The sequence below is a fragment of the Medicago sativa genome, chromosome 4, assembly GCF_051527215.1.
Source record: "Medicago sativa cultivar Bolivia chromosome 4, Bolivia_mono, whole genome shotgun sequence".
In the NCBI taxonomy this organism is placed as follows: Eukaryota; Viridiplantae; Streptophyta; class Magnoliopsida; order Fabales; family Fabaceae; genus Medicago; species Medicago sativa.
Window position 1 is genome coordinate 91,038,728 of NC_140752.1, and position 20,769 is coordinate 91,059,496.

The 20,769-nt window shown below is 34.3% G+C and overlaps 3 protein-coding genes and 1 non-coding gene across 4 annotated transcripts; 2 read left to right on the plus strand and 2 right to left on the minus strand.

The window, feature by feature from the left end:
- Window positions 1–397: 397 nt before the first annotated feature.
- On the minus strand, window positions 398–4,432 carry LOC146933669 (uncharacterized). Its single transcript, XM_085705470.1, has 8 exons — window positions 4,059–4,432; window positions 3,464–3,954; window positions 3,282–3,354; window positions 2,383–2,463; window positions 2,218–2,281; window positions 1,162–1,249; window positions 959–1,043; window positions 398–799 (listed from the first exon to the last, which is right to left on the minus strand). The coding sequence occupies exons 1-8, from the start codon at window positions 4,170–4,172 to the stop codon at window positions 716–718; spliced, it is 1,080 nt and encodes a 359-aa protein (XP_085561596.1). The 5' UTR covers window positions 4,173–4,432; the 3' UTR covers window positions 398–715.
- A 374-nt stretch (window positions 4,433–4,806) lies between these two features.
- Window positions 4,807–4,879, plus strand: TRNAR-ACG (transfer RNA arginine (anticodon ACG)). Its single transcript has one exon. It is a non-coding gene; the product is annotated as a tRNA-Arg (tRNA).
- Window positions 4,880–7,006: 2,127 nt separating this feature from the next.
- On the plus strand, window positions 7,007–9,603 carry ANNAT2 (annexin 2). The gene is made up of 5 exons (XM_085705464.1): window positions 7,007–7,139; window positions 7,645–7,790; window positions 7,997–8,215; window positions 8,566–8,778; window positions 9,064–9,603. The coding sequence occupies exons 1-5, from the start codon at window positions 7,064–7,066 to the stop codon at window positions 9,355–9,357; spliced, it is 948 nt and encodes a 315-aa protein (XP_085561590.1). The 5' UTR covers window positions 7,007–7,063; the 3' UTR covers window positions 9,358–9,603.
- A 494-nt stretch (window positions 9,604–10,097) lies between these two features.
- LOC146933672 (uncharacterized) lies at window positions 10,098–12,827 on the minus strand. The gene is made up of 5 exons (XM_085705463.1): window positions 12,693–12,827; window positions 12,523–12,596; window positions 11,548–11,725; window positions 11,164–11,418; window positions 10,098–10,838 (listed from the first exon to the last, which is right to left on the minus strand). The coding sequence occupies exons 1-5, from the start codon at window positions 12,795–12,797 to the stop codon at window positions 10,413–10,415; spliced, it is 1,038 nt and encodes a 345-aa protein (XP_085561589.1). The 5' UTR covers window positions 12,798–12,827; the 3' UTR covers window positions 10,098–10,412.
- Window positions 12,828–20,769: the final 7,942 nt, after the last annotated feature.

Below are 20,769 nucleotides of genomic sequence, written 5' to 3' on the forward strand. Positions count from 1 at the left end.
AACATTTGTCTTATTCTTTTGTTAACTCTCGAGTTCCGAGAGGAAAAGGATCGTGTAATCTAGAGTTCAGCCGAAAGGTAAATAAAATCTGATAAAAAAATTGTTTGGTGAAAAAATCGAACTTAAGTTCATTTGAATAATTCATTCTTGATGGAGTTCACTAACCACCCGAACTCAATTGTTCCGTTCAAGAAATCATCTGTTTTAAAGAGTGCATAAATATATCTTTCTTTCTCCATTTTTTTCACATACAAATAGCAAGGAAATTATGTGCTTGTAGGGATATAGTAATTTTTTATAGTTTTATTTAAATATTAGAAAATAATATTTATTCCGTTCTTTTAAATATTTATACAAGAGAAGTGCTAACAACAAATTATACTGAAGTATATATAAATGAGTCACAAAATGATGTGGTTATCCTTCATTTTCCTTTAAGTATGCAACGCATAAATTTACTCCAATTTTTATTCTAAACAAAATAGACCATTTTGTAATGGGTATGAACTCTGTTCTGTATATACAGCCCTGCAAATATTTACAAGCATGTTACATGGTGATAACATGGGTGGATTCATACAATTTCTGCATCATATTGTCAATCAACTTTGCATCCCTTGCTAGCAGAAATTGCAATTGCTTGTGACTCAGCATGATCATTCAGTAAAATGCGAACTGCAAGGATTTGACGAACATCTGATACATAGTCAGATATTTACCAGCGAGAGATCCCAGGTGCCTCTGTTTTGCTCAATTTTAGTATCTCCTCATGTTTTGAAGGAAATACAAAGCCCCACAACTGCATGGAGGAAAGAGCAGTTTCTAATTAGTTTTTTTAAGTAAATGTTTCGTACATCAATAAGGAGGTAAACAAATGAGCCGGAACAGATTGATAAAAAGGGGGGGAAAAGGTTGGGGAGGTTCATGTGTCTGTGAGTGAGGGTAGCTTTATGCGCACCTCTACTTCCTTCACTTGAAATTCTGGAGAATGTGCTAAACAAGGATTGCCATAAGTTTCGGAAACCGAACTTGACCCATTCAATCTTGAGTTGATATGTCCAAAAATTGCAACAAAAAAAAATTAGGCTGATGATATTATAATTATAGAGGGAAGGATAGTGATTTGTTTGATGAAAAAAGGTGTGAGTACAAAGTTCTTACAGATCACCCTCCAAATAAAGCGCAAAATGACCTCCCCCACCAATCGCTAGAAAGTCAGTGGTGCAAAGTGTGAAGTAACGGTTTACTCCTGCAATATTGTGGTTAATTCATTATAGCTAATCAACAGAAGAGAAACAACTTTAATACGTCCAAACCAACCCAGACTTTTTCTTTCTATAATCATGTGGATCAAGAGCTAAGATATAACATGAGAGCGACATGTGTGTAGTTTTAACTTTATCACATTTTAAAATTTAAGTAACGCCTCGTGCTGAATCTCAGAGATAATTACTTTGCTAAATGTCAAACAAAATATTGCATCATCTTTTTGTGGGCAACTTCAATAGGAGAATATCATCGCTTGAAAACTGAAAACCATACTTCATTTAAAATTAAAAAAATTCATTGATTGAAACCATTAAAGATGCCAGGAAACTCATCCTTTCTAACAGTACATTAAGATGAATTAGCCTTGAGGTAAAATTATATCTAGCTGACAAAAAAAAATCAATGCATGTAAGTGTCTCTAAAGTCAACAGAAAGGGAAATCAAGCTTTCCTCAATGGCAAATTGCAATATATCCTTTGGCAAGACGTGGTACAATCTCATGACAATCCACAAATGTAGGGAGCCTTCTGATTTTTCAAACCCAAAAAATGAGGGCGACGGGTGGGATTCTAACATATAGCCAGATTCCAAGTTACAAAAGCATCATGTTTGTTGTAATATAAAACGTGTTTTGTAGCTTATTTCTACAATGTGCACATCATAACCCGTGTGGGATACCATGTCATTAAAACTGATAATTTTTCATCACAACAAATCAACTTTGAAGAATTCTTTCCTCATCCACATAGTTTTGTAAAAGGAAAATTAAAATATTCATTTAGTGATCTAGTCATTCAACTAAATTACCTATTATTGATTTAGTAATACATGTTATTGACTTGTATAACAAACTAATCAATTATTATATAAACAAACACCGTATAACTATGACAACAAAAGAAAGATAAAGAATAAAATGTTCAAACTCGAATAAAAAAAGAGATATACCTGTTGGGCGATATACGACAGGATGACCAGAGATGTTTGTGAAAACAAATGTACTGTTTGTTCCCTGTACAAAATTTATGTCAACAAGATAAAATAAACGTTAAAATTAACATTGTTGCAAAGGGAAAAAGACGATAGCATCAAAATACAAAAATAAAACCAGACCTGGTATTTTCTCTTGTTGGATGGTCGAAGGGGTGCTTCAACCAAGCCACCAAACACTGCTCCTTTTCGGTCTCCAACAACCTGGAAAAAAATAGCTAACAATACATTAAGGACCAACCACTGAATGTAGAGTGTAGAACTCAGTCTTGCTGATTAAAGGACAGAACTATGTATTTCTCTTTGCAGATTAAAATTGGCCAACAGCATGAGCTTATTAACCAATAAGCTTGCAAACATGGGACTTCAACACGCAGGCCAGGCCCGTTAAACTCCGTGTGCTACTATTAATTACAATGTCGTGACTTTGAATCTGATATACAAAATACAATATGCCATCAACAAGAGGGGTATTTCAAAAGTTGGGATCAATGATAAACTCATCCATTCATCCATACGAAGTCATCAATGTGATGAACATGAAATGGGCGAGAGACGTGATTAAATCACTGTAAACCAACATGGTCTATTATTAAATGGTCTAATAGAAACACTCCTTGCATAACAATAATATGTGGAACTTTTTTCATCTATAGCTCAATTCTAAATGGAACAAAAATATGTGTAGGTACCCAGACAGAAATCATATGTCAGTATCCATATATTCAATAAATTACAGTTTGCACCCACCACCAAACCCAAAAGTTGTTTCTTAGCTTGTTGCAAATTCGAATCAACAAAAGCTTCTTCATTAATGAAATATGCACCTCATGTCGGGTATTTAAATAAGCATTTAAATAACAATGTTGCAAAGCCTATCTCTAATCTACCGTGCAGCTCAATTTATCAATCAAATAAAACCCTAGAGATTATCAAATTGTCTACTAAAGTAAGAAAGAACAAACATGGATAAATCATAAACAACATAAGCTTAATTGTGCTGGAGGGCAATGAAATTGTACCAGCAAACTAGGTCCAGGCCAAAGCATACTTCTCCGGTAAAGAGTTGAAAGTGATATCCCATGTTTCCATGTGCTGCAAAGAAACCACATAAGATTATCAATTAAATCAACAACAAGATTTTGAAACTTCAGCACACAGCAGCATAATCTTATGTCCTTCAAAAACCTTAATACAAAACTACCTGTACATCATTAACCAGTTCTTCCCATGAATTAAAGCCGGAAGTGCATCATAAACCGCATTCCTCAAACTATTCGAAATCAACATTGAAGGTTCCGATATTTCCGGCAAATGATCAACAACCAAAGGCACACTAGGTACCTCTTTCAACGGCGGTTGAAAACATTTCATCTCCACACCACACCCATCAGACTCAAATTTATCCCTTTCGCCATCTTGTGTTGGAAATCCACCCGTTCTAGCAGATAGATAAATAGCTTTGAGTGATTGTTTACCCCTAGATAACAATCCCTTCTTGACAACCAATTTCTCATTCATTTGGTCATCACCAGGTCCAGCTGCAGTCACAATCTTATCATCATTTGCATTATTATCTCTAGAATCCGACGAGGACGACAAAAATGAATATAAGAATGCAGTAAACGACGACGTATCAGGTCCTTCAATCTCTGATTCACTTTCCTTTAACTCATCATCATCTACCTTTTCTTCCTAAACAATAATTTAATATACACAAAGCAATTTTATGAAATTAGAAACTATAGAATAAAAAATAATGCAATTAAAGCTATAATCTAGGTTAATTGAGAACTTACTATGGAAGGAGGACGAGAGGGTTTGTTATGGTCAGAAATAGGGTTGAGAAGAACAGTGGTGAGATCCGAAACAAGGTGAACTGCTTTGCTCCGTAAAGATTGCTTTTTCCCCATTTCTTTTTTCTATTCCTATTTTTAGGAATTAGGAATCAATATTCAATTTCCACCGTTTAATTATTTTTTAATAATTAAGATTCCTATATTCCCTCACCGTCATTACAATCCCTTTATCATAATTCATAATCTAACTTTGTTGTTGTAATAATAAAAAGAGGTTTTGGTGTTGATGATTACGCTGCCGGTGTAGAAGCGTTTTCCGGTTGTTGAGGCACGAAACTTGTTTTACGCGCTAACGCTTTTTTCATAGAACCTTGCTATATAGTGCGAAACTTTTACGCACGACCGGGACACGATAAAACCTTGGCAGTGCTTTTATATTTTTAAAATAAATACAAGTGAAACATAACTAAAATCCAATGGCTGCTGTGTTTAATCCAACGGCTACAGTAGATTCGTCGCTTTTCGTTGTTTTACAATCGCACCATTAAGCTTTTTCCTTTTTCATAATCGCTTTTCTGAGTCATCATCGGTCACTCGGCGGCAAAAGTAACAGCTCAACTAATAGCCTTGTTTGTTTGCACGTTCAGTGTCAAACTGGTCTTCGTTGCAAACATACGCTAAATGCAGAGTAAACTATGGTAATGAATAGACAGTATAATAATGTTTCTATTTATTCTACTAACAATTCGACTTCATGGCCCAATGGATAAGGCGCTGGTCTACGGAACCAGAGATTCTGGGTTCGATCCCCAGTGAAGTCGACTTTTGGAAATCCTCTCTCTGTTTTTTTTTTTTTTTTGTCAGAATAATGCTCTCAGAGCTTTAGTGCATTAGTTCGGTTTTTTTGTCCTTCGAGAACTCATTTTCTTTTTAGGTTTAAAATTCTCCAAACTCTGTTAGCAAAAATAAAAAATTCTCCAAACTCGTTCATAATGAAAAAACTTTCGATATTTTTAAAATTAATTTAAATATGCAATAGAACTTTATTTTTTTATCGTAAAAAATTGAATTTTTATTTTTACAAGTACTTCATATTAAATTACTCCATAATATAATTTTTTATAGGTAAGTTCGAAAATATCACTACAATTATTTATTTAGTGTAATTTGATTGAATGCGTGTTTAAAAAAAATTACACTATTATTCCATAAAAATTAATTTCGTATTTTATAATGTTAATGATATTTACAGAGATAGGATAATAATTTTGGGTTTCTTTACTTGATTAGTCTGGTTCAAAATGAAAATTATTAAACTTGTTTCGAAAGACATTAATAAAATATCAACATTACGAAGGAAATGAACTTGGATTGTTTAAATAAAATATTGACTTTGAGCTTTGTGAGTGAAAAATAATAAAATAGAATGGATAAACTATATTTTTTTGACTAAGAATAGATGAACTATGTTAAAAGCACATATATAACACCAAATAAATAAGAAGGAAGGACTAGATCGCCTTTCTTTCTCTAACATTTCTCTATGAACTCTCTCTACTTCTTCCAACCCTAAACGTCGTCGCACCAGCTTCCCCCAAATACAGTTTGTTCTTTCCCATGCAACCTTGATACGGGGTGGTGCGATGACGAGATATGTACTTTGCACCACCATTCTACCCCCCGTTACGGGTCAGACCCACCCTTCTCCTATTTGGCGGTCAAGCCTAAGCCCGCGTTTCCAATCTACTGACATCGTCATTCGCAAGGTTGTTGTCTTTCTTCGATGTCTGACAAGGGTCGAGCTGCTGTGTTGCTCTAGATCTTTCTGGATGGTAGTGGTGATTATGGTCTGAATCATTGGTGTGTTGTGTCTAACAATCGGTTTCCAATCTTACTCCTCATCCCTAAAATGAGAGGTAGGTTAGTCTTAAAAAAAAAACCTTATGTGTCTGTTCTTCAAAAGCCTTGGGTGGTTGTGTTACCGTCGTCGCACTAGTATAAAAATGAGAGGTGGGTTGGTATTAAAAATTAGGCTAAACTTCATTTTTCGCCCCTTAAGTTTCAAAATGTTGCGATTTTGGCCATTTCGTCTCAAAATTGTTGAGAAGACGCCACATATCCCAAAACAAGGGCCATAATCACAACTTTTTGAGAAGATAAGAGGTTAAAAGATCATATTTCCCTTATGTTAGGGGGTCAAAAGAGCATATTTTCCTAAACATGGATGTCACTTTTGCCATATTTTTAATAGGGGGTTAGAATCGGTAACATTTTAAAATTTAGAGGGCAAAAAATTCAGTTTAGCCTAAAAATTACACATGAAATGATTCTTTCTAATTGAAATTCACCGGTCTGGCTACCATTTGCCAGAACATATGCTGAATCCAACGTCACACATTCCATAATCCACTTGTTCCACAAATTTGAAAAATTCATTTTCTTCGTAAATGATTCCAAATAATTCCAATCAACCTAATCATTGTCTTTCTCAAAATCAATTTTAAACAACATTGATTTATTCACATTTTTTTAATAGTGGCTCAAACCAATTTTTTTTTAAGCAAGTATCTCAAACCAAAATTAACAACATTTTTTTTTAACAAATGATATTTGGACAATCACTTTTTAACAATTTTTGTGACAATTTTCTCTTGTAAGTTATACTCATATTATATTTTTATTTTTTCTCTCTATTGCGTTGGTTTTTGTATCAATATCTTTTTTTCTTTATAAACTTATGGTTATTCCAAAAGTTATCAATCAAATGGTTGTTCAAATAACACATTTTAATGGAAAATTTACCGCATGTTATGTCATTTACTTATTTTAATCTGATTTTTTTTTTTTGGATTTTTTTAATTTTTGTGCCTTACACGTGAATCATGAAGACCCCTAATGATCGGCATGTGTCCTTGTATAGATGATCGAACCTGCTCCCTCCCAACATTGGCTTTCAGTATTCAACGCCACATTATACACACAGATCGATCCTGAACACAAACATAATGGCGACATTGAAGATCCCCTCTCACGTTCCTTCTCCATCAGAAGACAGTGAACAATTGCGCGGTGCTTTTCAAGGTCAACACCTACCGATCCATTTCTTTGACTTTTATTTCATCATCTATCTCTTTCATTTTTCTCGATCTATCTAGTTTGATCATTTTTATTATTATTACTTTTGGATTGCTGATAACTCTAATATCTTAATTAGATCATGGATTAATCAAATGCATAATGCATTACACCCCTATGTTACGTGTTTGGTTGGTTTATAGTATACATACTATACAATACTATTGATCGTTATATATTTCTAGTTAATGAATGTGGATGATCACTCAGATTTGATCTTGATTTTAGTTATTTATTTATTTTATTTATGTCCGATCTCTTCATGTAGTCCAAATCATGATCACGATGAATCATATAATATAATCATAACATATCGTAAAATCATAGTTGTGAATGAATAAGCAGTGCTCAAATAAGGGATCATACTTTTTCCTTTGTGTTTTTCATGGCATGAGATTTTTTTTTTATTCCTGTCCATTCATATTGTTGTTTCGGTGACATATTTTTACAGGATGGGGAACGAATGAAGGCTTGATAATATCGATCCTGGCTCATAGAAATGCAGCTCAGCGTAAGTCGATCCGCGAAACTTACACGCAGACCCATGGAGAAGATCTTCTTAAAGATCTTGACAAAGAACTTTCAAGTGATTTTGAGGTTAGTTTAAAATTTTGATATATGGCTTATTTTTTTATGTGAATCTCAATATGATGCTTATTTCATATGTATTCCATTTTCACTAACAATTGTTGACTTTTAAATTTCATAGTATTTAATTTCAGTGTTTTATATGAATAACCTTGACTAAGGTTTCATGTCAAGGTATTTTCATGTAATAAGGTTTGATGTTTTGAATATAACAGAAAGCTGTGCTGCTGTGGACATTGGATCCGGCCGAGCGTGATGCATTTTTAGCCAATCAAGCAACTAAAATGTTGACTTCAAACAATTCGATCATCGTGGAAATTGCTTCCACAAGATCTCCACTTGAACTTCTTAAGGCAAAGCAAGCATATCAAGTCCGTTTCAAAAAGTCCGTTGAAGAAGATGTTGCCTATCATACTTCTGGTGACATCCGCAAGGTAAACCCTTAAACTTACTAATTTCTTGAATCTTGATAGAGAAGAGCTGCATGTTCTAACACAATATTTAGATTCAGATGCATCTCTTTTATTTTCTTGTGAATCAAAATCTTCCAAAATTTACGTGGTGTAAATCTTTTCAACTTTAAGGTGAACCTTTATTTAGTAGAAGAATGCCTCAGATTTATGTCAAAAGAATGAGCATGTTCCAAAAATACACCCATCTTGGTGGGTGGATAGCCAACCAGTTATATGTATTTAACCTTTTCATGTTTATGCTTATGCCATGTCTTGATCTGACGTTTTTCCCCCTTGTCTGATGAAATTTTGTTTCTGATTCTTCTCAAAAGCTTTTGGTTCCTCTTGTGGGCATACACCGTTATGAGGGAGATGAGGTGAACATGACATTGGCAAAATCTGAAGCTAAATTGCTTCATGAGAAGATTGCGGATAAGGCTTACAATCATGATGACCTGATCAGGATTGTAACAACAAGGAGTAAAGCGCAATTAAATGCAACTTTGAATCACTATAACAATGAGTTTGGGAATGTAATAGACAAGGTATGAATGTTTTGGCCATTTATGATTCTTATTTCTGTGTTGCAACACCCCCAGCAAAAGGGCAGATCTAATATAATGACATAAACTTGTATTGTCTATAATGCCATTTTTCTCTTCAAGAAATATGATTCCCAGCCATAATCATATTATTGATGAAGCAATTAACTTCCTTTTAATTAAAGGGATTATAGTCTGAATTGTTAATTCAATTTCTTCTGTAGAAAAAGGATAACCTTTTTTTTACTAGGGTTTGTAGTCGAACTAACGTTGAGCTTCTGGCTGCAGGATTTGGAAACTGATTCGGATGATGAATATCTGAAATTATTGAGGGCAGCAATTAAGGGCTTGACCTACCCTGAGAAATATTTTGAGGAACTCCTTAGGCTGGCTATAAACAAGATGGGAACCGATGAAAATGCTCTTACTAGAGTGGTGACAACTAGAGCTGAGGTTGATTTGCAGCGAATTGCGGAGGAATACCAGAGAAGAAACAGTGTTCCTCTGGACCGTGCAATTGACAAAGACACTTCTGGAGATTATCAGAAAATTCTCCTTGCACTGATGGGACATGATGAGTAGAGTTCTTAATCTGTCCAGTAGTCATGGAGTGGCTGTTTGGACTATCTGTTTTCCCTTCATCATCAGCGTGATTTTGCTGCGGATCTCTTGATAGTATACAGAATTCGGTGACTTGCTGTGGTAACTATGCTTGTGATATGTATGAACTATTGTGGTTTTAAATAATATGTTTTGAATATGGACTGAAATTCAAAACAGAACTTTGCCTTCTTAAATAATGAAACAGCTATCATATTTCTCTCCTTATTACGGATCGATTATATTTCCTACGCATACCCCATAATTCATGGAAAAAGGCCAAGGGAGTGTTTGTTTCAAGTTTATTAAACTTATCTCCTGGAATAATTTTTTGGAAATATAAAGAGGAGAGTGTTACTTAAAAATAGATGCTTTAAACCCACTTCCTTGAAGGGTGTTCATTTTAAGGTCTCAGGTTTGGTACTCCTCCATGCCAATTTCAATGGGTTAGTTTGACTTATTCATAAAAAATAATTACTAAATATTAACGAGAACCATTATAGGGATGTTAATTGCTAGTTACACATGATGACCGAAACTTTTCTCTCACCCTTTTCTTTGGAATGTTTTATTTCCCATAAATCTTTTATACTTTGAGTAAAAGCTGATAAACTTGTAACAAACATACTAATATACAAAGATAACTTGTACAAAAAAAAAATATAACTTTTAAACAAACACACCGTACAACATAAACCAAATAGGTAGCTATAGAAATGAACTTCTCAACAATATTTTTCTTATTAGTTTATTAATTAATCTCATATAAAGCATAGCGCAGATTTAGTAAATTCTTATCACAAGAAATAAAATCTTAACGCAGATGTGGACATCAAAATAATCATTTGTTATCACAAGAATAAATAAAACAAATAAATAACCAACCATTTGCACCCATTATGGCAACACAAACCAGTTACACTGCATCACTATACAATGCCAACAATCCAACAAACCGATCCTTCCAATCAAAACATGGGAGTTCAGAGGAATTCGTAATACCTATACAGTGATTTGGAGGAAATTTAAAATAAAGTTTAATCCAGGACAATGCTGCTTGCTCCACCAGGGGGTCTGCGAGAACCTAGTATTCGGTCTCTGTTTTCGGCCTTTCCGTCATCAAATATGCTGCTTCCTCCACCAGCATGTCTGCGAGCACCTAGTAAACGGTCTCTGTTTTCTGCCTTTCCATCAGAAAATATGTTGCTTCCTCCACCAGCATGTTTTCGGTTGCCTAGTAAACGGTCTCTGTTTTCAGCCTTTCCATCAGCAAATATGTTACTACCAGCCATTTCTCTAAGTTTAGCCACCATGCTCGTAGGCTTTTCCACTGATCCTGGAGTAACATCTCCCTTGAAAATATCATTGCCTGTAAGGTCTGCAAACTTCTGGTCATGTATTTTCCTTGAGGTCTTCTGAACTGATTCTTCACCAGACACGACTTTACTTCGGACACCAGCAGCCTAAAAAAAGAGATGAAACTAAGGTCAAAATGTTAAGGTGAGGGAACAAACATTATGACATAAAACATCTTAATAATCATGGCACAAATAAGTGGTATTCGTCCAGATCTGCAACTGTCTTTCTATTACAACCCTTGGATTATATATCTTCACATAATTATAGGCACATTAATCTGCAGTTGAATTTTGCCCTTCAGGAAAGCATAAGGTGACATTGTGGACCATCATACGTCCAAATTCATAAACTATGAAGAACTACATGTATGTATGGTATAAAGGACAGATAAGATGACATGACTGATTATAATGCGGAGAAGACGCTTACTTTAGAAACTTTTGAATCCGGAGTGTGCACAGCAGCCAATGAACGGGGCACAATTTCAGGAGGAATGCCAAATATATCATTTCCACCGATCTCCTTGGTCTTGGAACTTGACATCAGTTTCTTACTATTTGTGCCAGGTTCATTTTGCAATGTTCCACCAAGTTCACGCTGCTTTGCTGCAGAGGTTGGCTTCTTAGGTGAAATGCTTTCTTCACTGTTGTTGAATGATATCTGACTAATTCCATTCATTGCTTGCTGAGATGCAGGGAATAAAACAAGACTTTTATCACAAATTCACAATGTAGTTGATATTTGTGAAACACTCACATATATACGGTCAAATCTCAAATTTTCTTCCAAAAACAAGGCAATCGTTTAGTATACCTGGTATACGCGTATGCCTGTATTGGCTTCTGACGTGGTATCCACAGCATTTGTCGAAAATATACCACTGTGTTTAGAATTTGCAGCATTGGCTTTTGATGCAGTATCCTCAGCATTTGCCGAAAATATACCACTTCCGGTCGTCTCTTTCATTCTAGAATACCCTGAGCTTGGTTTCCTGAGTAACACACATGGATGGATATGCTTTACAACAACAAAAATTTATACAGCAAAATTATATTAAAAATGAAAGAAAAATAAGAAATAGAAACATGGGGACAAACATCAAAATCCACAAAGAAGGACAACAGACAACTTAAAAGAAGCTAAAATTAGAGAGACCAAGTCTGTAACAATGAAAATCTTGGCTAAAGAAAATGGGAAATAAATATCATCAAGTGAAGCCAAGGTGGGCAATACCAAAAGGAAAACAAGCTTTACAACAAAATATGATAACTCTAATCTTTGAAGTTAAGTAATCAGCACAATCGAGTTTTAATTCAATCATGATTTCCGTTCTAAAAATAGAAATTGACAATAATTTTCAGTGTCTGATATTCATGCTGCATACATGCACACCAAATATAGTAGTAATAGTTTAGGGTAAATTGTAATTCCATTTTCAGAATACAATAAATTTCATGGCAATTGTTCATCGTAACATAATTCCCTGAAATTCAATAAGGAAATGCAGGAGACCAATGATTGACTTCTTCACAACAACTTCACATTAAAAATACAGGAAAAAATTTAAATAAATAACCTAATTGTAATTCTAAATAAAAAAACGCATGTGTTTCCAAAATTGCAAAACAGATCACAATTGTATAACAGCCAAAGAAACGCAATCGGATTACAATTCCAAGCAATAATGAAGAAAATCCATTAAAAATAAACAAAGTAGTAGTAGTAATCAGCAGATCTGAATTCACATTTCAACATTCAAATAATTTGGAAAAAAATCAATTAAATTACCATTTGGCTAAATTTTGTGCTTCATTTTCGGAGACCTTTTTACCACGGAGAACGTCACCGATATCATCTGAAGGCTGTGTATACAAAATGAACAAAGAAACGAAATCAATAAACAAACTACAATCAGAATCCAAAGAATTTCCAGAGAAATTGAGTAGAATTGTATATACCTGGTGAGAGCGGTGGCCGGTTATGGCGGCGACCGGTGAAGAGTTTTCTGGCCATGTGAGAATCCCGTTGGTACAGGTTTGAGAGTTTCTGGTAGGTTTCTGCATTCTCTGTAAGCAAGGAAATGATGCACGTGTAATCGCGAATGTGTAATATGTGTGTATATGAGTGTGGTGAGAGGGTAACGTTAAACACCAGATTTGAAATTGCGTTTTAACGATAACCAACTACAAACAATGAATTAATTTATTTATATATTTTAATTAATTTTCCAATTTGAAACTGGAAAAGTCATTAAAAATTTTGTCGAAAAAATAAAATTAAGTCGATGATAAGCAATAAATACTGAAAGATTTCTTAAAGAATAGAAAGAAAATATCTGGAATGAAGGATTTCTAATTTTGCCAGCTGGAAGTGAATATTGGCTGTCACGTATAAATAGGGTCTAAAAGTGTCAATTCAATCCTTATCATGACAATGCGTTACAGATAAGGCAGTAAAAGTAAAACCGTGGTTTACCATTGAGGAGTGATATTTGTACAACCCAAATTAGACAACTTTGATGACAACCAATTTTCTTCTCTTGTGATTAGACAAAAACAATGGAGAGAGAAAGAAGAAGAGAGAGAATAAAAAACACATGTGAGTATGAGAGAGAGGGTTGTTTAAAGAGTTGTCAAAAAGTGGTTGTACAAATATCATTTCTCTTTACCATTAAGCTGTGCTATTTTCGCAAACAAATTTGAATTATGATTATAATTTAGGGTTAATATGTTTTTACCCCTTGTAATATAGGCGAGTTCCGGTTTTCCCCCGTAAAAAAGACTCTTTCGATTCCAACCTTGTAATATAAAGATTCCGTCGAAAACCCCCTGGTCGAATATTGGACCCCCCAGCTGATGACGTGGCGTGACGTGGAGCGCTGAGTCACCCTTTTCTGCTGACGTGGCGTGCTGACTGTATAATTAATTTTATTTTTTATTTTTTTTATAGGGTACACGTGGCATTTGTCATTTGTTTATGTCTTTACCCCCCTGTAATTTAGACGAGTTCCAGTTTTCCTCCCTGTAAAAATTTTAAAAATAAAAAATAAAATCTGAAAAATTTTAAAAAATAATTATTTTTTTAAAAAAATTCTGGAAAATTAATAAAAATTGAAAATAAAAAAAATAAAAAAATTGTTCAGTCTTCCGGTTTATTTTCTCTTTTATGTTGTTTATTCCTTTGATGATGTCTAACTAATTCCTTTATGATTGGGTCATAAATGATTTTGTTCTAGCTCATGACCATGAAAGTTATTATAGTTTATTCAGTATAAATTGTACGTAATGCTTTTATGATTCTTACCCAATATAATTGATTTTAGGGAATTATAATTAGAGAAAAGCGCTTTGAGTTAAGGGATTGATTTGAGCTGTTTTTTTAATTGTCGTAAACCGATTAACAATTATATGATTTAGGTGCAGATTACTAATAAGTGATGAATAGATGATACGAAATACCTAATCATTTCTCTAATCATATTTCAAAACCAATTTTATTCTTCAGTAATTTATTTATTATTGCAAAAAAACATGTTTTCCTAAGGCAACCCCCCATTAACATACATCCTGAATATTGACGAAATTTTTCAGGGTTATGATTTTTTCTGGGTATTTTTTTATTAATATTGATGAAGATGATGAAGGTGATAAGAGAATAAGATGAAGAAAGGAAAAAAATATCGGGTAGTTATAGTGCAATATTACTTACAATAGACGTCTAAAATCCAACGATTTATGTTTTATCAAATAGATTCCAGTTATTGATCCAGATTTTTAAAATTTTAAATATTTTCCAGTTTTTTTATTTCACAAAAAAATCTAAACTTTTTTTTTTAAAATTAAATTCCAGTATTTTTAAATATCTTCTAAATTTAAAAAAAAATCCGAACTTTTTTCCAATTTTTAAAATTTTGAAAAAAATTTAAATGTCTTTTCTGCTTTTTTATTTTATTTTTCGAAAAAAATAATCTGATTTTTTGTTATTTTTAAAAGATTTTCAGTTTTTAATTTTTATTATTAAAATGATTTAATGATGTGGTATGTATATACACACATGTCATGCAAAAAAAAAAAATTCCAGATTTTAAATTTTTTAAAATTTTTCCAGTATTTTTTTTCATTATTTTCAATTTTTATTAATTTTCCAGCATTTTTTTAAAAAAATAATTATTTTTTAAAATTTTCCAGATTTTATTTTTTATTTTTAAAATTTTTACAGAGGGGAAAACTGGAACTCGCCTAAATTACAGGGGGGGTAAAGACATAAACAAATGAGAAATGCCACGTGTACCCTATAAAAAAAATAAAAAATAAAATTAATTATACAGTCATCACGCCACGTCATCAGCTGGGGGGGTCCAATATTCGACCAGGGGGGTTTTCGACGGAATCTTTATATTACAAAGTTGGAATCGAAAGAATCTTTTTTACAGGGGGGAAAACCGGAACTCGCCTATATTACCGGGGGGTAAAAACGTATTAACCCTATAATTTATAAGTATTTATGTTCCCTCAAAAAAAATTATAAGTATTTATGTGTAATTTTAGAAATGATTATGATAAAAATAAAATGTTTCTACTTAATGTTAGAAGTACAATTGAGTGATTATCCCTTAAAAAAAATTATGATAAGCACTAAAAAAATAATTATTTTTATACGTGCATTTAATCAAAACATCTCAAATAGGAGAAAGTCTTAGTTGGTCACAAACACAAATAAATAGTACTTAGGCACACGCACATAAATGAGAAAAATTAAAAGATAAAAGTAAAAGAAGATGTGACTAATTTATTTCATTTATTTCTCTATTAAATTTTTCTAATTGTGTTTGTGTGCCCAAATGTTTTTCATTTAGGTTTGTGTCCATCGAAGAGTTGCTCCTCAAATAGATAGTATATGTAAAAATATTTTAAAAACAAACCTAAAAAAGCGATACAATAGAATGATTTGATTGAATGCATGTGTAAAAAAAATTATCGTGTTAATGTATGTAAATTAAATCCATAAATAATACCAAGTACCGAAGAGTCATGAGCGATAGCGTGAACCCCCAACTAGGGTTTGCCTCGGAAAGTCATTAACTACCAGTTTGCCTCGGAAAGTCATTAACTACCAAAAAAGAGTAAGATAATCTAGAGTGAATTGCTAAGAAGGTTCAAATGGGCAAACATCAATTCAATAATGGTCCATGTCGTTCAAAATAAAATAAAATAATGGTCCATAACAACTATTGAGTTATGATGGTTTGAAGAAGGAACTCACGAAGATGGGAATCCGCTCTATAAGGCATTAGTATTGGATTCATAGAGTGGAACTTTGCCGGGAATATGGAGTAAGTCGGTGAAGATGTTTGATGATGAAGATTTAGTGGATGATACGAAAGGGGAGGATGAAAATAGCCTTAATGTGGAAGAATTGCAAGTTGGTGAGTACGACTTTTCATTTATTTGAAAAAGAAGAGGGTCGTGTCCCAGACATTTCTTAACGAAGTAAAATTTTACATATTAAGTACTACAACAAAATGGTTGTAGCTATAACAGTGTAACACGGTCAACCCAACCATATCAATGAAGAGAAGTCTCCCTAGATATGATGATCGTATTAGACAAAGAACAATTGTACGTAAAATTCAAGCTACATGACAAGAACGATGTTGTGGTTTGAGGATATCACATGACTTGATTCTCTCCTTCGCTGACAGAATAAGGTTCCATTACCAATCTTTCTGAGTCGTAATTAGGTAACTTTCAATGTTCTCAATCTATAGTTTTTAATACCAATGTCATCAATTTGTTCGGTTTTGTCAATTTTCCATATATGCCTCTAAACTGTTCGATGAATTGTCTCTTTGAAGTTTCCTCATTTTTCATATATGCCTCTAAACTGTTCGATGAATTGTCTTCTTTGAAGTTTCCTCATTTTCAATTTTGTTTGTCAGTTTATCTATAATATTGAGTTCTCTCCTAAGGTCCCTTCCTAATTCTGTCCTTTAGTGGGAGTCAGGTTGTTTCGATTGATTGTCCTCAATCTAATCGATTTTGTTTCAGTGACTGTAAATTGGTTTTTCAATTAGCTTTGTTGTGCTTTGTGCAATTGAACCTTATTCCGTTGATACTAGTACAAGATTTGCTTGAGTATTTTTATTGTCATGTCTGTTAAGAATAATCTTGTGTTTGAGGAAAATGATGCAACACCGGGACCTAAACTTCAGCCCATCCATAAGTCATGAAAATTATCAGTTGGAATTGTAGGGGTGTAGGCAGCCCGCATACAGTTCCTAGGTTGAAGTACATAGTACGAGTTTATAAACCAGATATCCTCTACTTATGTGAGACTATCACAACTTCTAATAAAACAGAGGAATTAAGATATGCTCTCGGGTTTGACTTTTGTTTTACTGTTAACCGACAAGGTCGTAGTGGAGGTCTTGTGTTATTTTGGAAATCTACAGTTAATTGTTCCATTACAAGTTACTCAAATAATCATATAGATGCTGAAGTGGTGGATATCATTAAAGGAAAATGGCGTTTAACTGGTTATTATGGTTTTCCAGAAAATAGTAGAAGGAAAGATGCTTGGCAATTTTTACGACAGCTGTCAAATACCTCTAGCTTGCCTTGGTGCATTTTGGGTGATTTTAATGACATTCTTTCGCCAAATGAAAAGATAGGAAGGAATGAGAGGGCTAACTGGTTAATAAGTGGTTTTCGTAGAGCTGTGCAAGATGCGGGCCTTGTAGATGTTCATATGGAAGGGTATGCTTATACTTGGTTCAAAAGCCTTGGTACGGTTAGAGCAGTTGAAGAAAGACTTGATCGTGCTTTGGCTACTGATGCTTGGAGCAATCTCTTCCCAAATGCAATTTTAGAAAACCTGCCTGCGCCATCTTCAGATCACTATCCCATTATGTTGCTTTGCGAACCAGGTATAAGAGGCAGAAGAATGCAATCAAGATTCAAATTCGAGAATGCTTGGCTCCTTGATCCTGATTTCAGCAATTATGTTAAAGAAAAATGGAGTGGTTATGGTGCTCAACCAATTGGTGATAAGTTGGATATGTGTGCAATGGATCTCTTGAGTTGGAATAGAAATCATTTTCAACAATTCCGGCGAGACATTGATGATTGTCATAAGAAACTTGATGTCATGCGGGGTCAAGTGGATTGTGACAATATCAATTCTTTTAATTCTCTCAGGAATCGAATGAATCAACTTCTTGTGAAAGAAGATGCTTTTTGGCGTCAACGCGCTAAAACACATTGGCTACGAGACGGAGACCTCAATACTAAATTCTTTCATGCTGCAGCCTCCTCAAGGAGGAAAGTGAACCGTATTACTTCTCTCATTGATGTCAACAATAATCGCGTCTCTGATGAAGACAAACTTTGTGAGGTTGCACGTGATTACTTTGTTGATCTATTTCAAGCTCAAAACAGCGACATTCAACCGGTTATTGATGTCATTCATGAATCTATATCTTTGGAAGACAACACTTTGTTGACATCACCTTTTGTGATAGATGAATTCAAAGAGGCCATTTTTTCTATGAAGCCGGATAAATGTCCAGGACCAGATGGATTCAATCCTGGTTTTTTTCAGAAATTTTGGGGAAGTTGTGGAGAAGAAATTTTTTCTCAATGTTGTGAGTGGCTTTCGACAGGTACCTTTCCCTCTAACCTGAATATGACTAATATTGTTCTTATCCCAAAAGGAGACTCCCAAGTCTCAATGAAGGATTGGAGGCCTATTGCTTTGTGTAATGTGATTTATAAGATTGTTGCTAAAGTTTTAGCAAACAGGTTGAAATTAGTATTGGATAAATGCATCTCAGATAGTCAATCAGCCTTTGTGCCTGGGAGGTCTATCTTAGATAATGCCATGGCTGCTATTGAAATAATTCACTACATGAAATCAAAGGTTAAAGGTAAGAAAGGGGATGTTGCTTTAAAACTTGATATTAGCAAAGCTTATGACATGATTGATTGGAGTTACCTTCGAGGGGTTATGACAAAAATGGGGTTTTCTGATCAATGGGTTAAATGGATTATGATGTGTGTTGAAACAGTGGATTACTCTGTGCTTGTTAATGGTAATGCCACAAGTCAAATCATCCCAGGAAGAGGTTTGAGACAAGGAGACCCATTATCCCCGTATTTGTTTATTATTTGTGCTGAAGGTCTTTCTGCTCTTATTCGAAAAGCTGAAGCGAGGGGTGAAATCAATGGTGTCAAAATTTGTAATAATGCTCCAATTATATCTCACCTCTTATTTGCTGATGATTGTTTCCTCTTTTTTAGAGCCAATGTGGACCAAGCAAGTAAAATGCGAGCCATTTTATCTACCTATGAGAGAGCTTCTGGTCAGGCAGTGAACCTCCAAAAATCAGAGATTTTTTGTAGTAGAAATGTTCTAACTACAGATCATAATAATATTGCAAACATTTTGGGTGTACAGGCTGTTTTAGGTACTGGCAAATATTTGGGGCTCCCTTCAATGATAGGCAGGAGCAAAAAATCCACTTTTAGCTTTATTAAAGATAGAATCTGGAAGAAGATAAATTCATGGAGTAGTAAAAGTCTTTCAAAAGCCGGTCGTGAAGTTCTCATCAAATCCGTGCTTCAATCTATCCCTACCTACTTTATGAGTTTGTTCACTCTCCCTGTCTCTCTTTGTGATGAAATTGAAAGAATGATGAATTCCTTTTGGTGGGGCCATTCGGGAGGTCAAAGTAGAGGTATTAACTGGCTTTCTTGGGATAAATTGTCTATGCACAAGAATGATGGAGGTATGAGTTTCAAAAATCTACCTACCTTTAATCTAGCTATGTTAGGAAAACAGGGCTGGAGACTTATGACAAATCCTGATTCTTTGGTAGCTAGACTTTACAAGGCAAAATATTATCCCAGGTGCAATTTCTTTGAGTCGACTTTAGGACATAAGCCTAGCTTTGTATGGCGAAGCATATGTAACTCTAAATTTATTCTCAAAGCTGGAAGCAGATGGAGGATAGGCGATGGTTATGATATCTCAGTTTGGTATAACAAGTGGATTGCAAATGATATTACACTTATCCCACATGCTGATGGAGATTTCCCTCTAGCTGATCTAAGAGTCTCAGATTGCATGCTACATGACCGCAAGGAATGGAATTTACCTTTCCTGCAGTCAATTTTCGATCACCAGGTGGTTGAACATATAGTGAAGACACCGCTCTACCCATCAGTGACAGAAGATCGACTCATCTGGAAAAAAGAAAATCATGGCGAATACTCTGTTCGTAGTGCATACCGTTTTTGTGTGCAAGAATTACTTGATACATCCCATTTCAAGGTACAAGGCTCTTGGAATCTAATTTGGAAGCTCAAGATTCCTCCAAAGGTAAAAAAATTTATTTGGAGAATTTGTAGGAATTGCTTACCAACTCGTGTACGTCTAAAAGATAAAGGAGTCACATGCCCTATAAATTGTACACTGTGTACGGTGAGCAATGAGGATACACTTCATTTATTTTTTCAATGTCCAAGCAGCTTAAATGTTTGGAGTATGCTTCCTTTCTTTTCATCTATTTCTATTTTGCTACAACAAGATCTGGATAGCAAGAATATTATCTTCAAAGCATTACATGATTTATCTAAGGATGATGCAGATTTATTTTGTTGTGTGTTGTGGAGTATATGGAAACAAAGAAACAATAGAGTGTGGAATGAGGTAATTGATGCTCCAGTTTATGTTGCCGAGAGAGCAAAAGTTATGCTTCATGATTGGCAAGATGCACGTAGGATTTGTAATACATCTTGTTCACATCTACGACAAGAAGGAACTGTGAAATGGATCAAACCAGCTGAAGGAAGATTTAAGTGCAATATTGATGCTTCTTTCTCCCAACTTTCTAATAGAGTGGGAATAGGAGTTTGTATAAGGGATGATACAGGCACTTTTGTTTTGGCAAAAACTGAATGGTTTACTCCAGTCTGTGAGGTACACGTCGGCGAAGCTCTTGGACTATTATCAGCTTTAGAATGGGTTCATCACTTA

What these genes read in the sequence shown, in the direction of transcription:
- LOC146933669 (XM_085705470.1), bottom strand. Translation starts at nt 4,172, where the DNA reads ATGGGGAAAAAGCAATCTTTACGGAGCAAAGCAGTTCACCTTGTTTCG. An exon ending in CCTCTCGTCCTCCTTCCATA is followed by an intron (nt 3,955 to 4,058) that starts GTAAGTTCTCAA and finishes ATTATTGTTTAG; the next exon opens with GAAGAAAAGGTAGATGATGA. An exon ending in AACTGGTTAATGATGTACAG is followed by an intron (nt 3,355 to 3,463) that starts GTAGTTTTGTAT and finishes GTTTCTTTGCAG; the next exon opens with CACATGGAAACATGGGATAT.
- ANNAT2 (XM_085705464.1), top strand. Translation starts at nt 7,064, where the DNA reads ATGGCGACATTGAAGATCCCCTCTCACGTTCCTTCTCCATCAGAAGAC. An exon ending in ATTGCGCGGTGCTTTTCAAG is followed by an intron (nt 7,140 to 7,644) that starts GTCAACACCTAC and finishes ATATTTTTACAG; the next exon opens with GATGGGGAACGAATGAAGGC. An exon ending in AACTTTCAAGTGATTTTGAG is followed by an intron (nt 7,791 to 7,996) that starts GTTAGTTTAAAA and finishes TGAATATAACAG; the next exon opens with AAAGCTGTGCTGCTGTGGAC.
- LOC146933672 (XM_085705463.1), bottom strand. Translation starts at nt 12,797, where the DNA reads ATGCAGAAACCTACCAGAAACTCTCAAACCTGTACCAACGGGATTCTC. An exon ending in CCGGCCACCGCTCTCACCAG is followed by an intron (nt 12,597 to 12,692) that starts GTATATACAATT and finishes TTGTATACACAG; the next exon opens with CCTTCAGATGATATCGGTGA. An exon ending in CGGATTCAAAAGTTTCTAAA is followed by an intron (nt 10,839 to 11,163) that starts GTAAGCGTCTTC and finishes CTCTTTTTTTAG; the next exon opens with GCTGCTGGTGTCCGAAGTAA.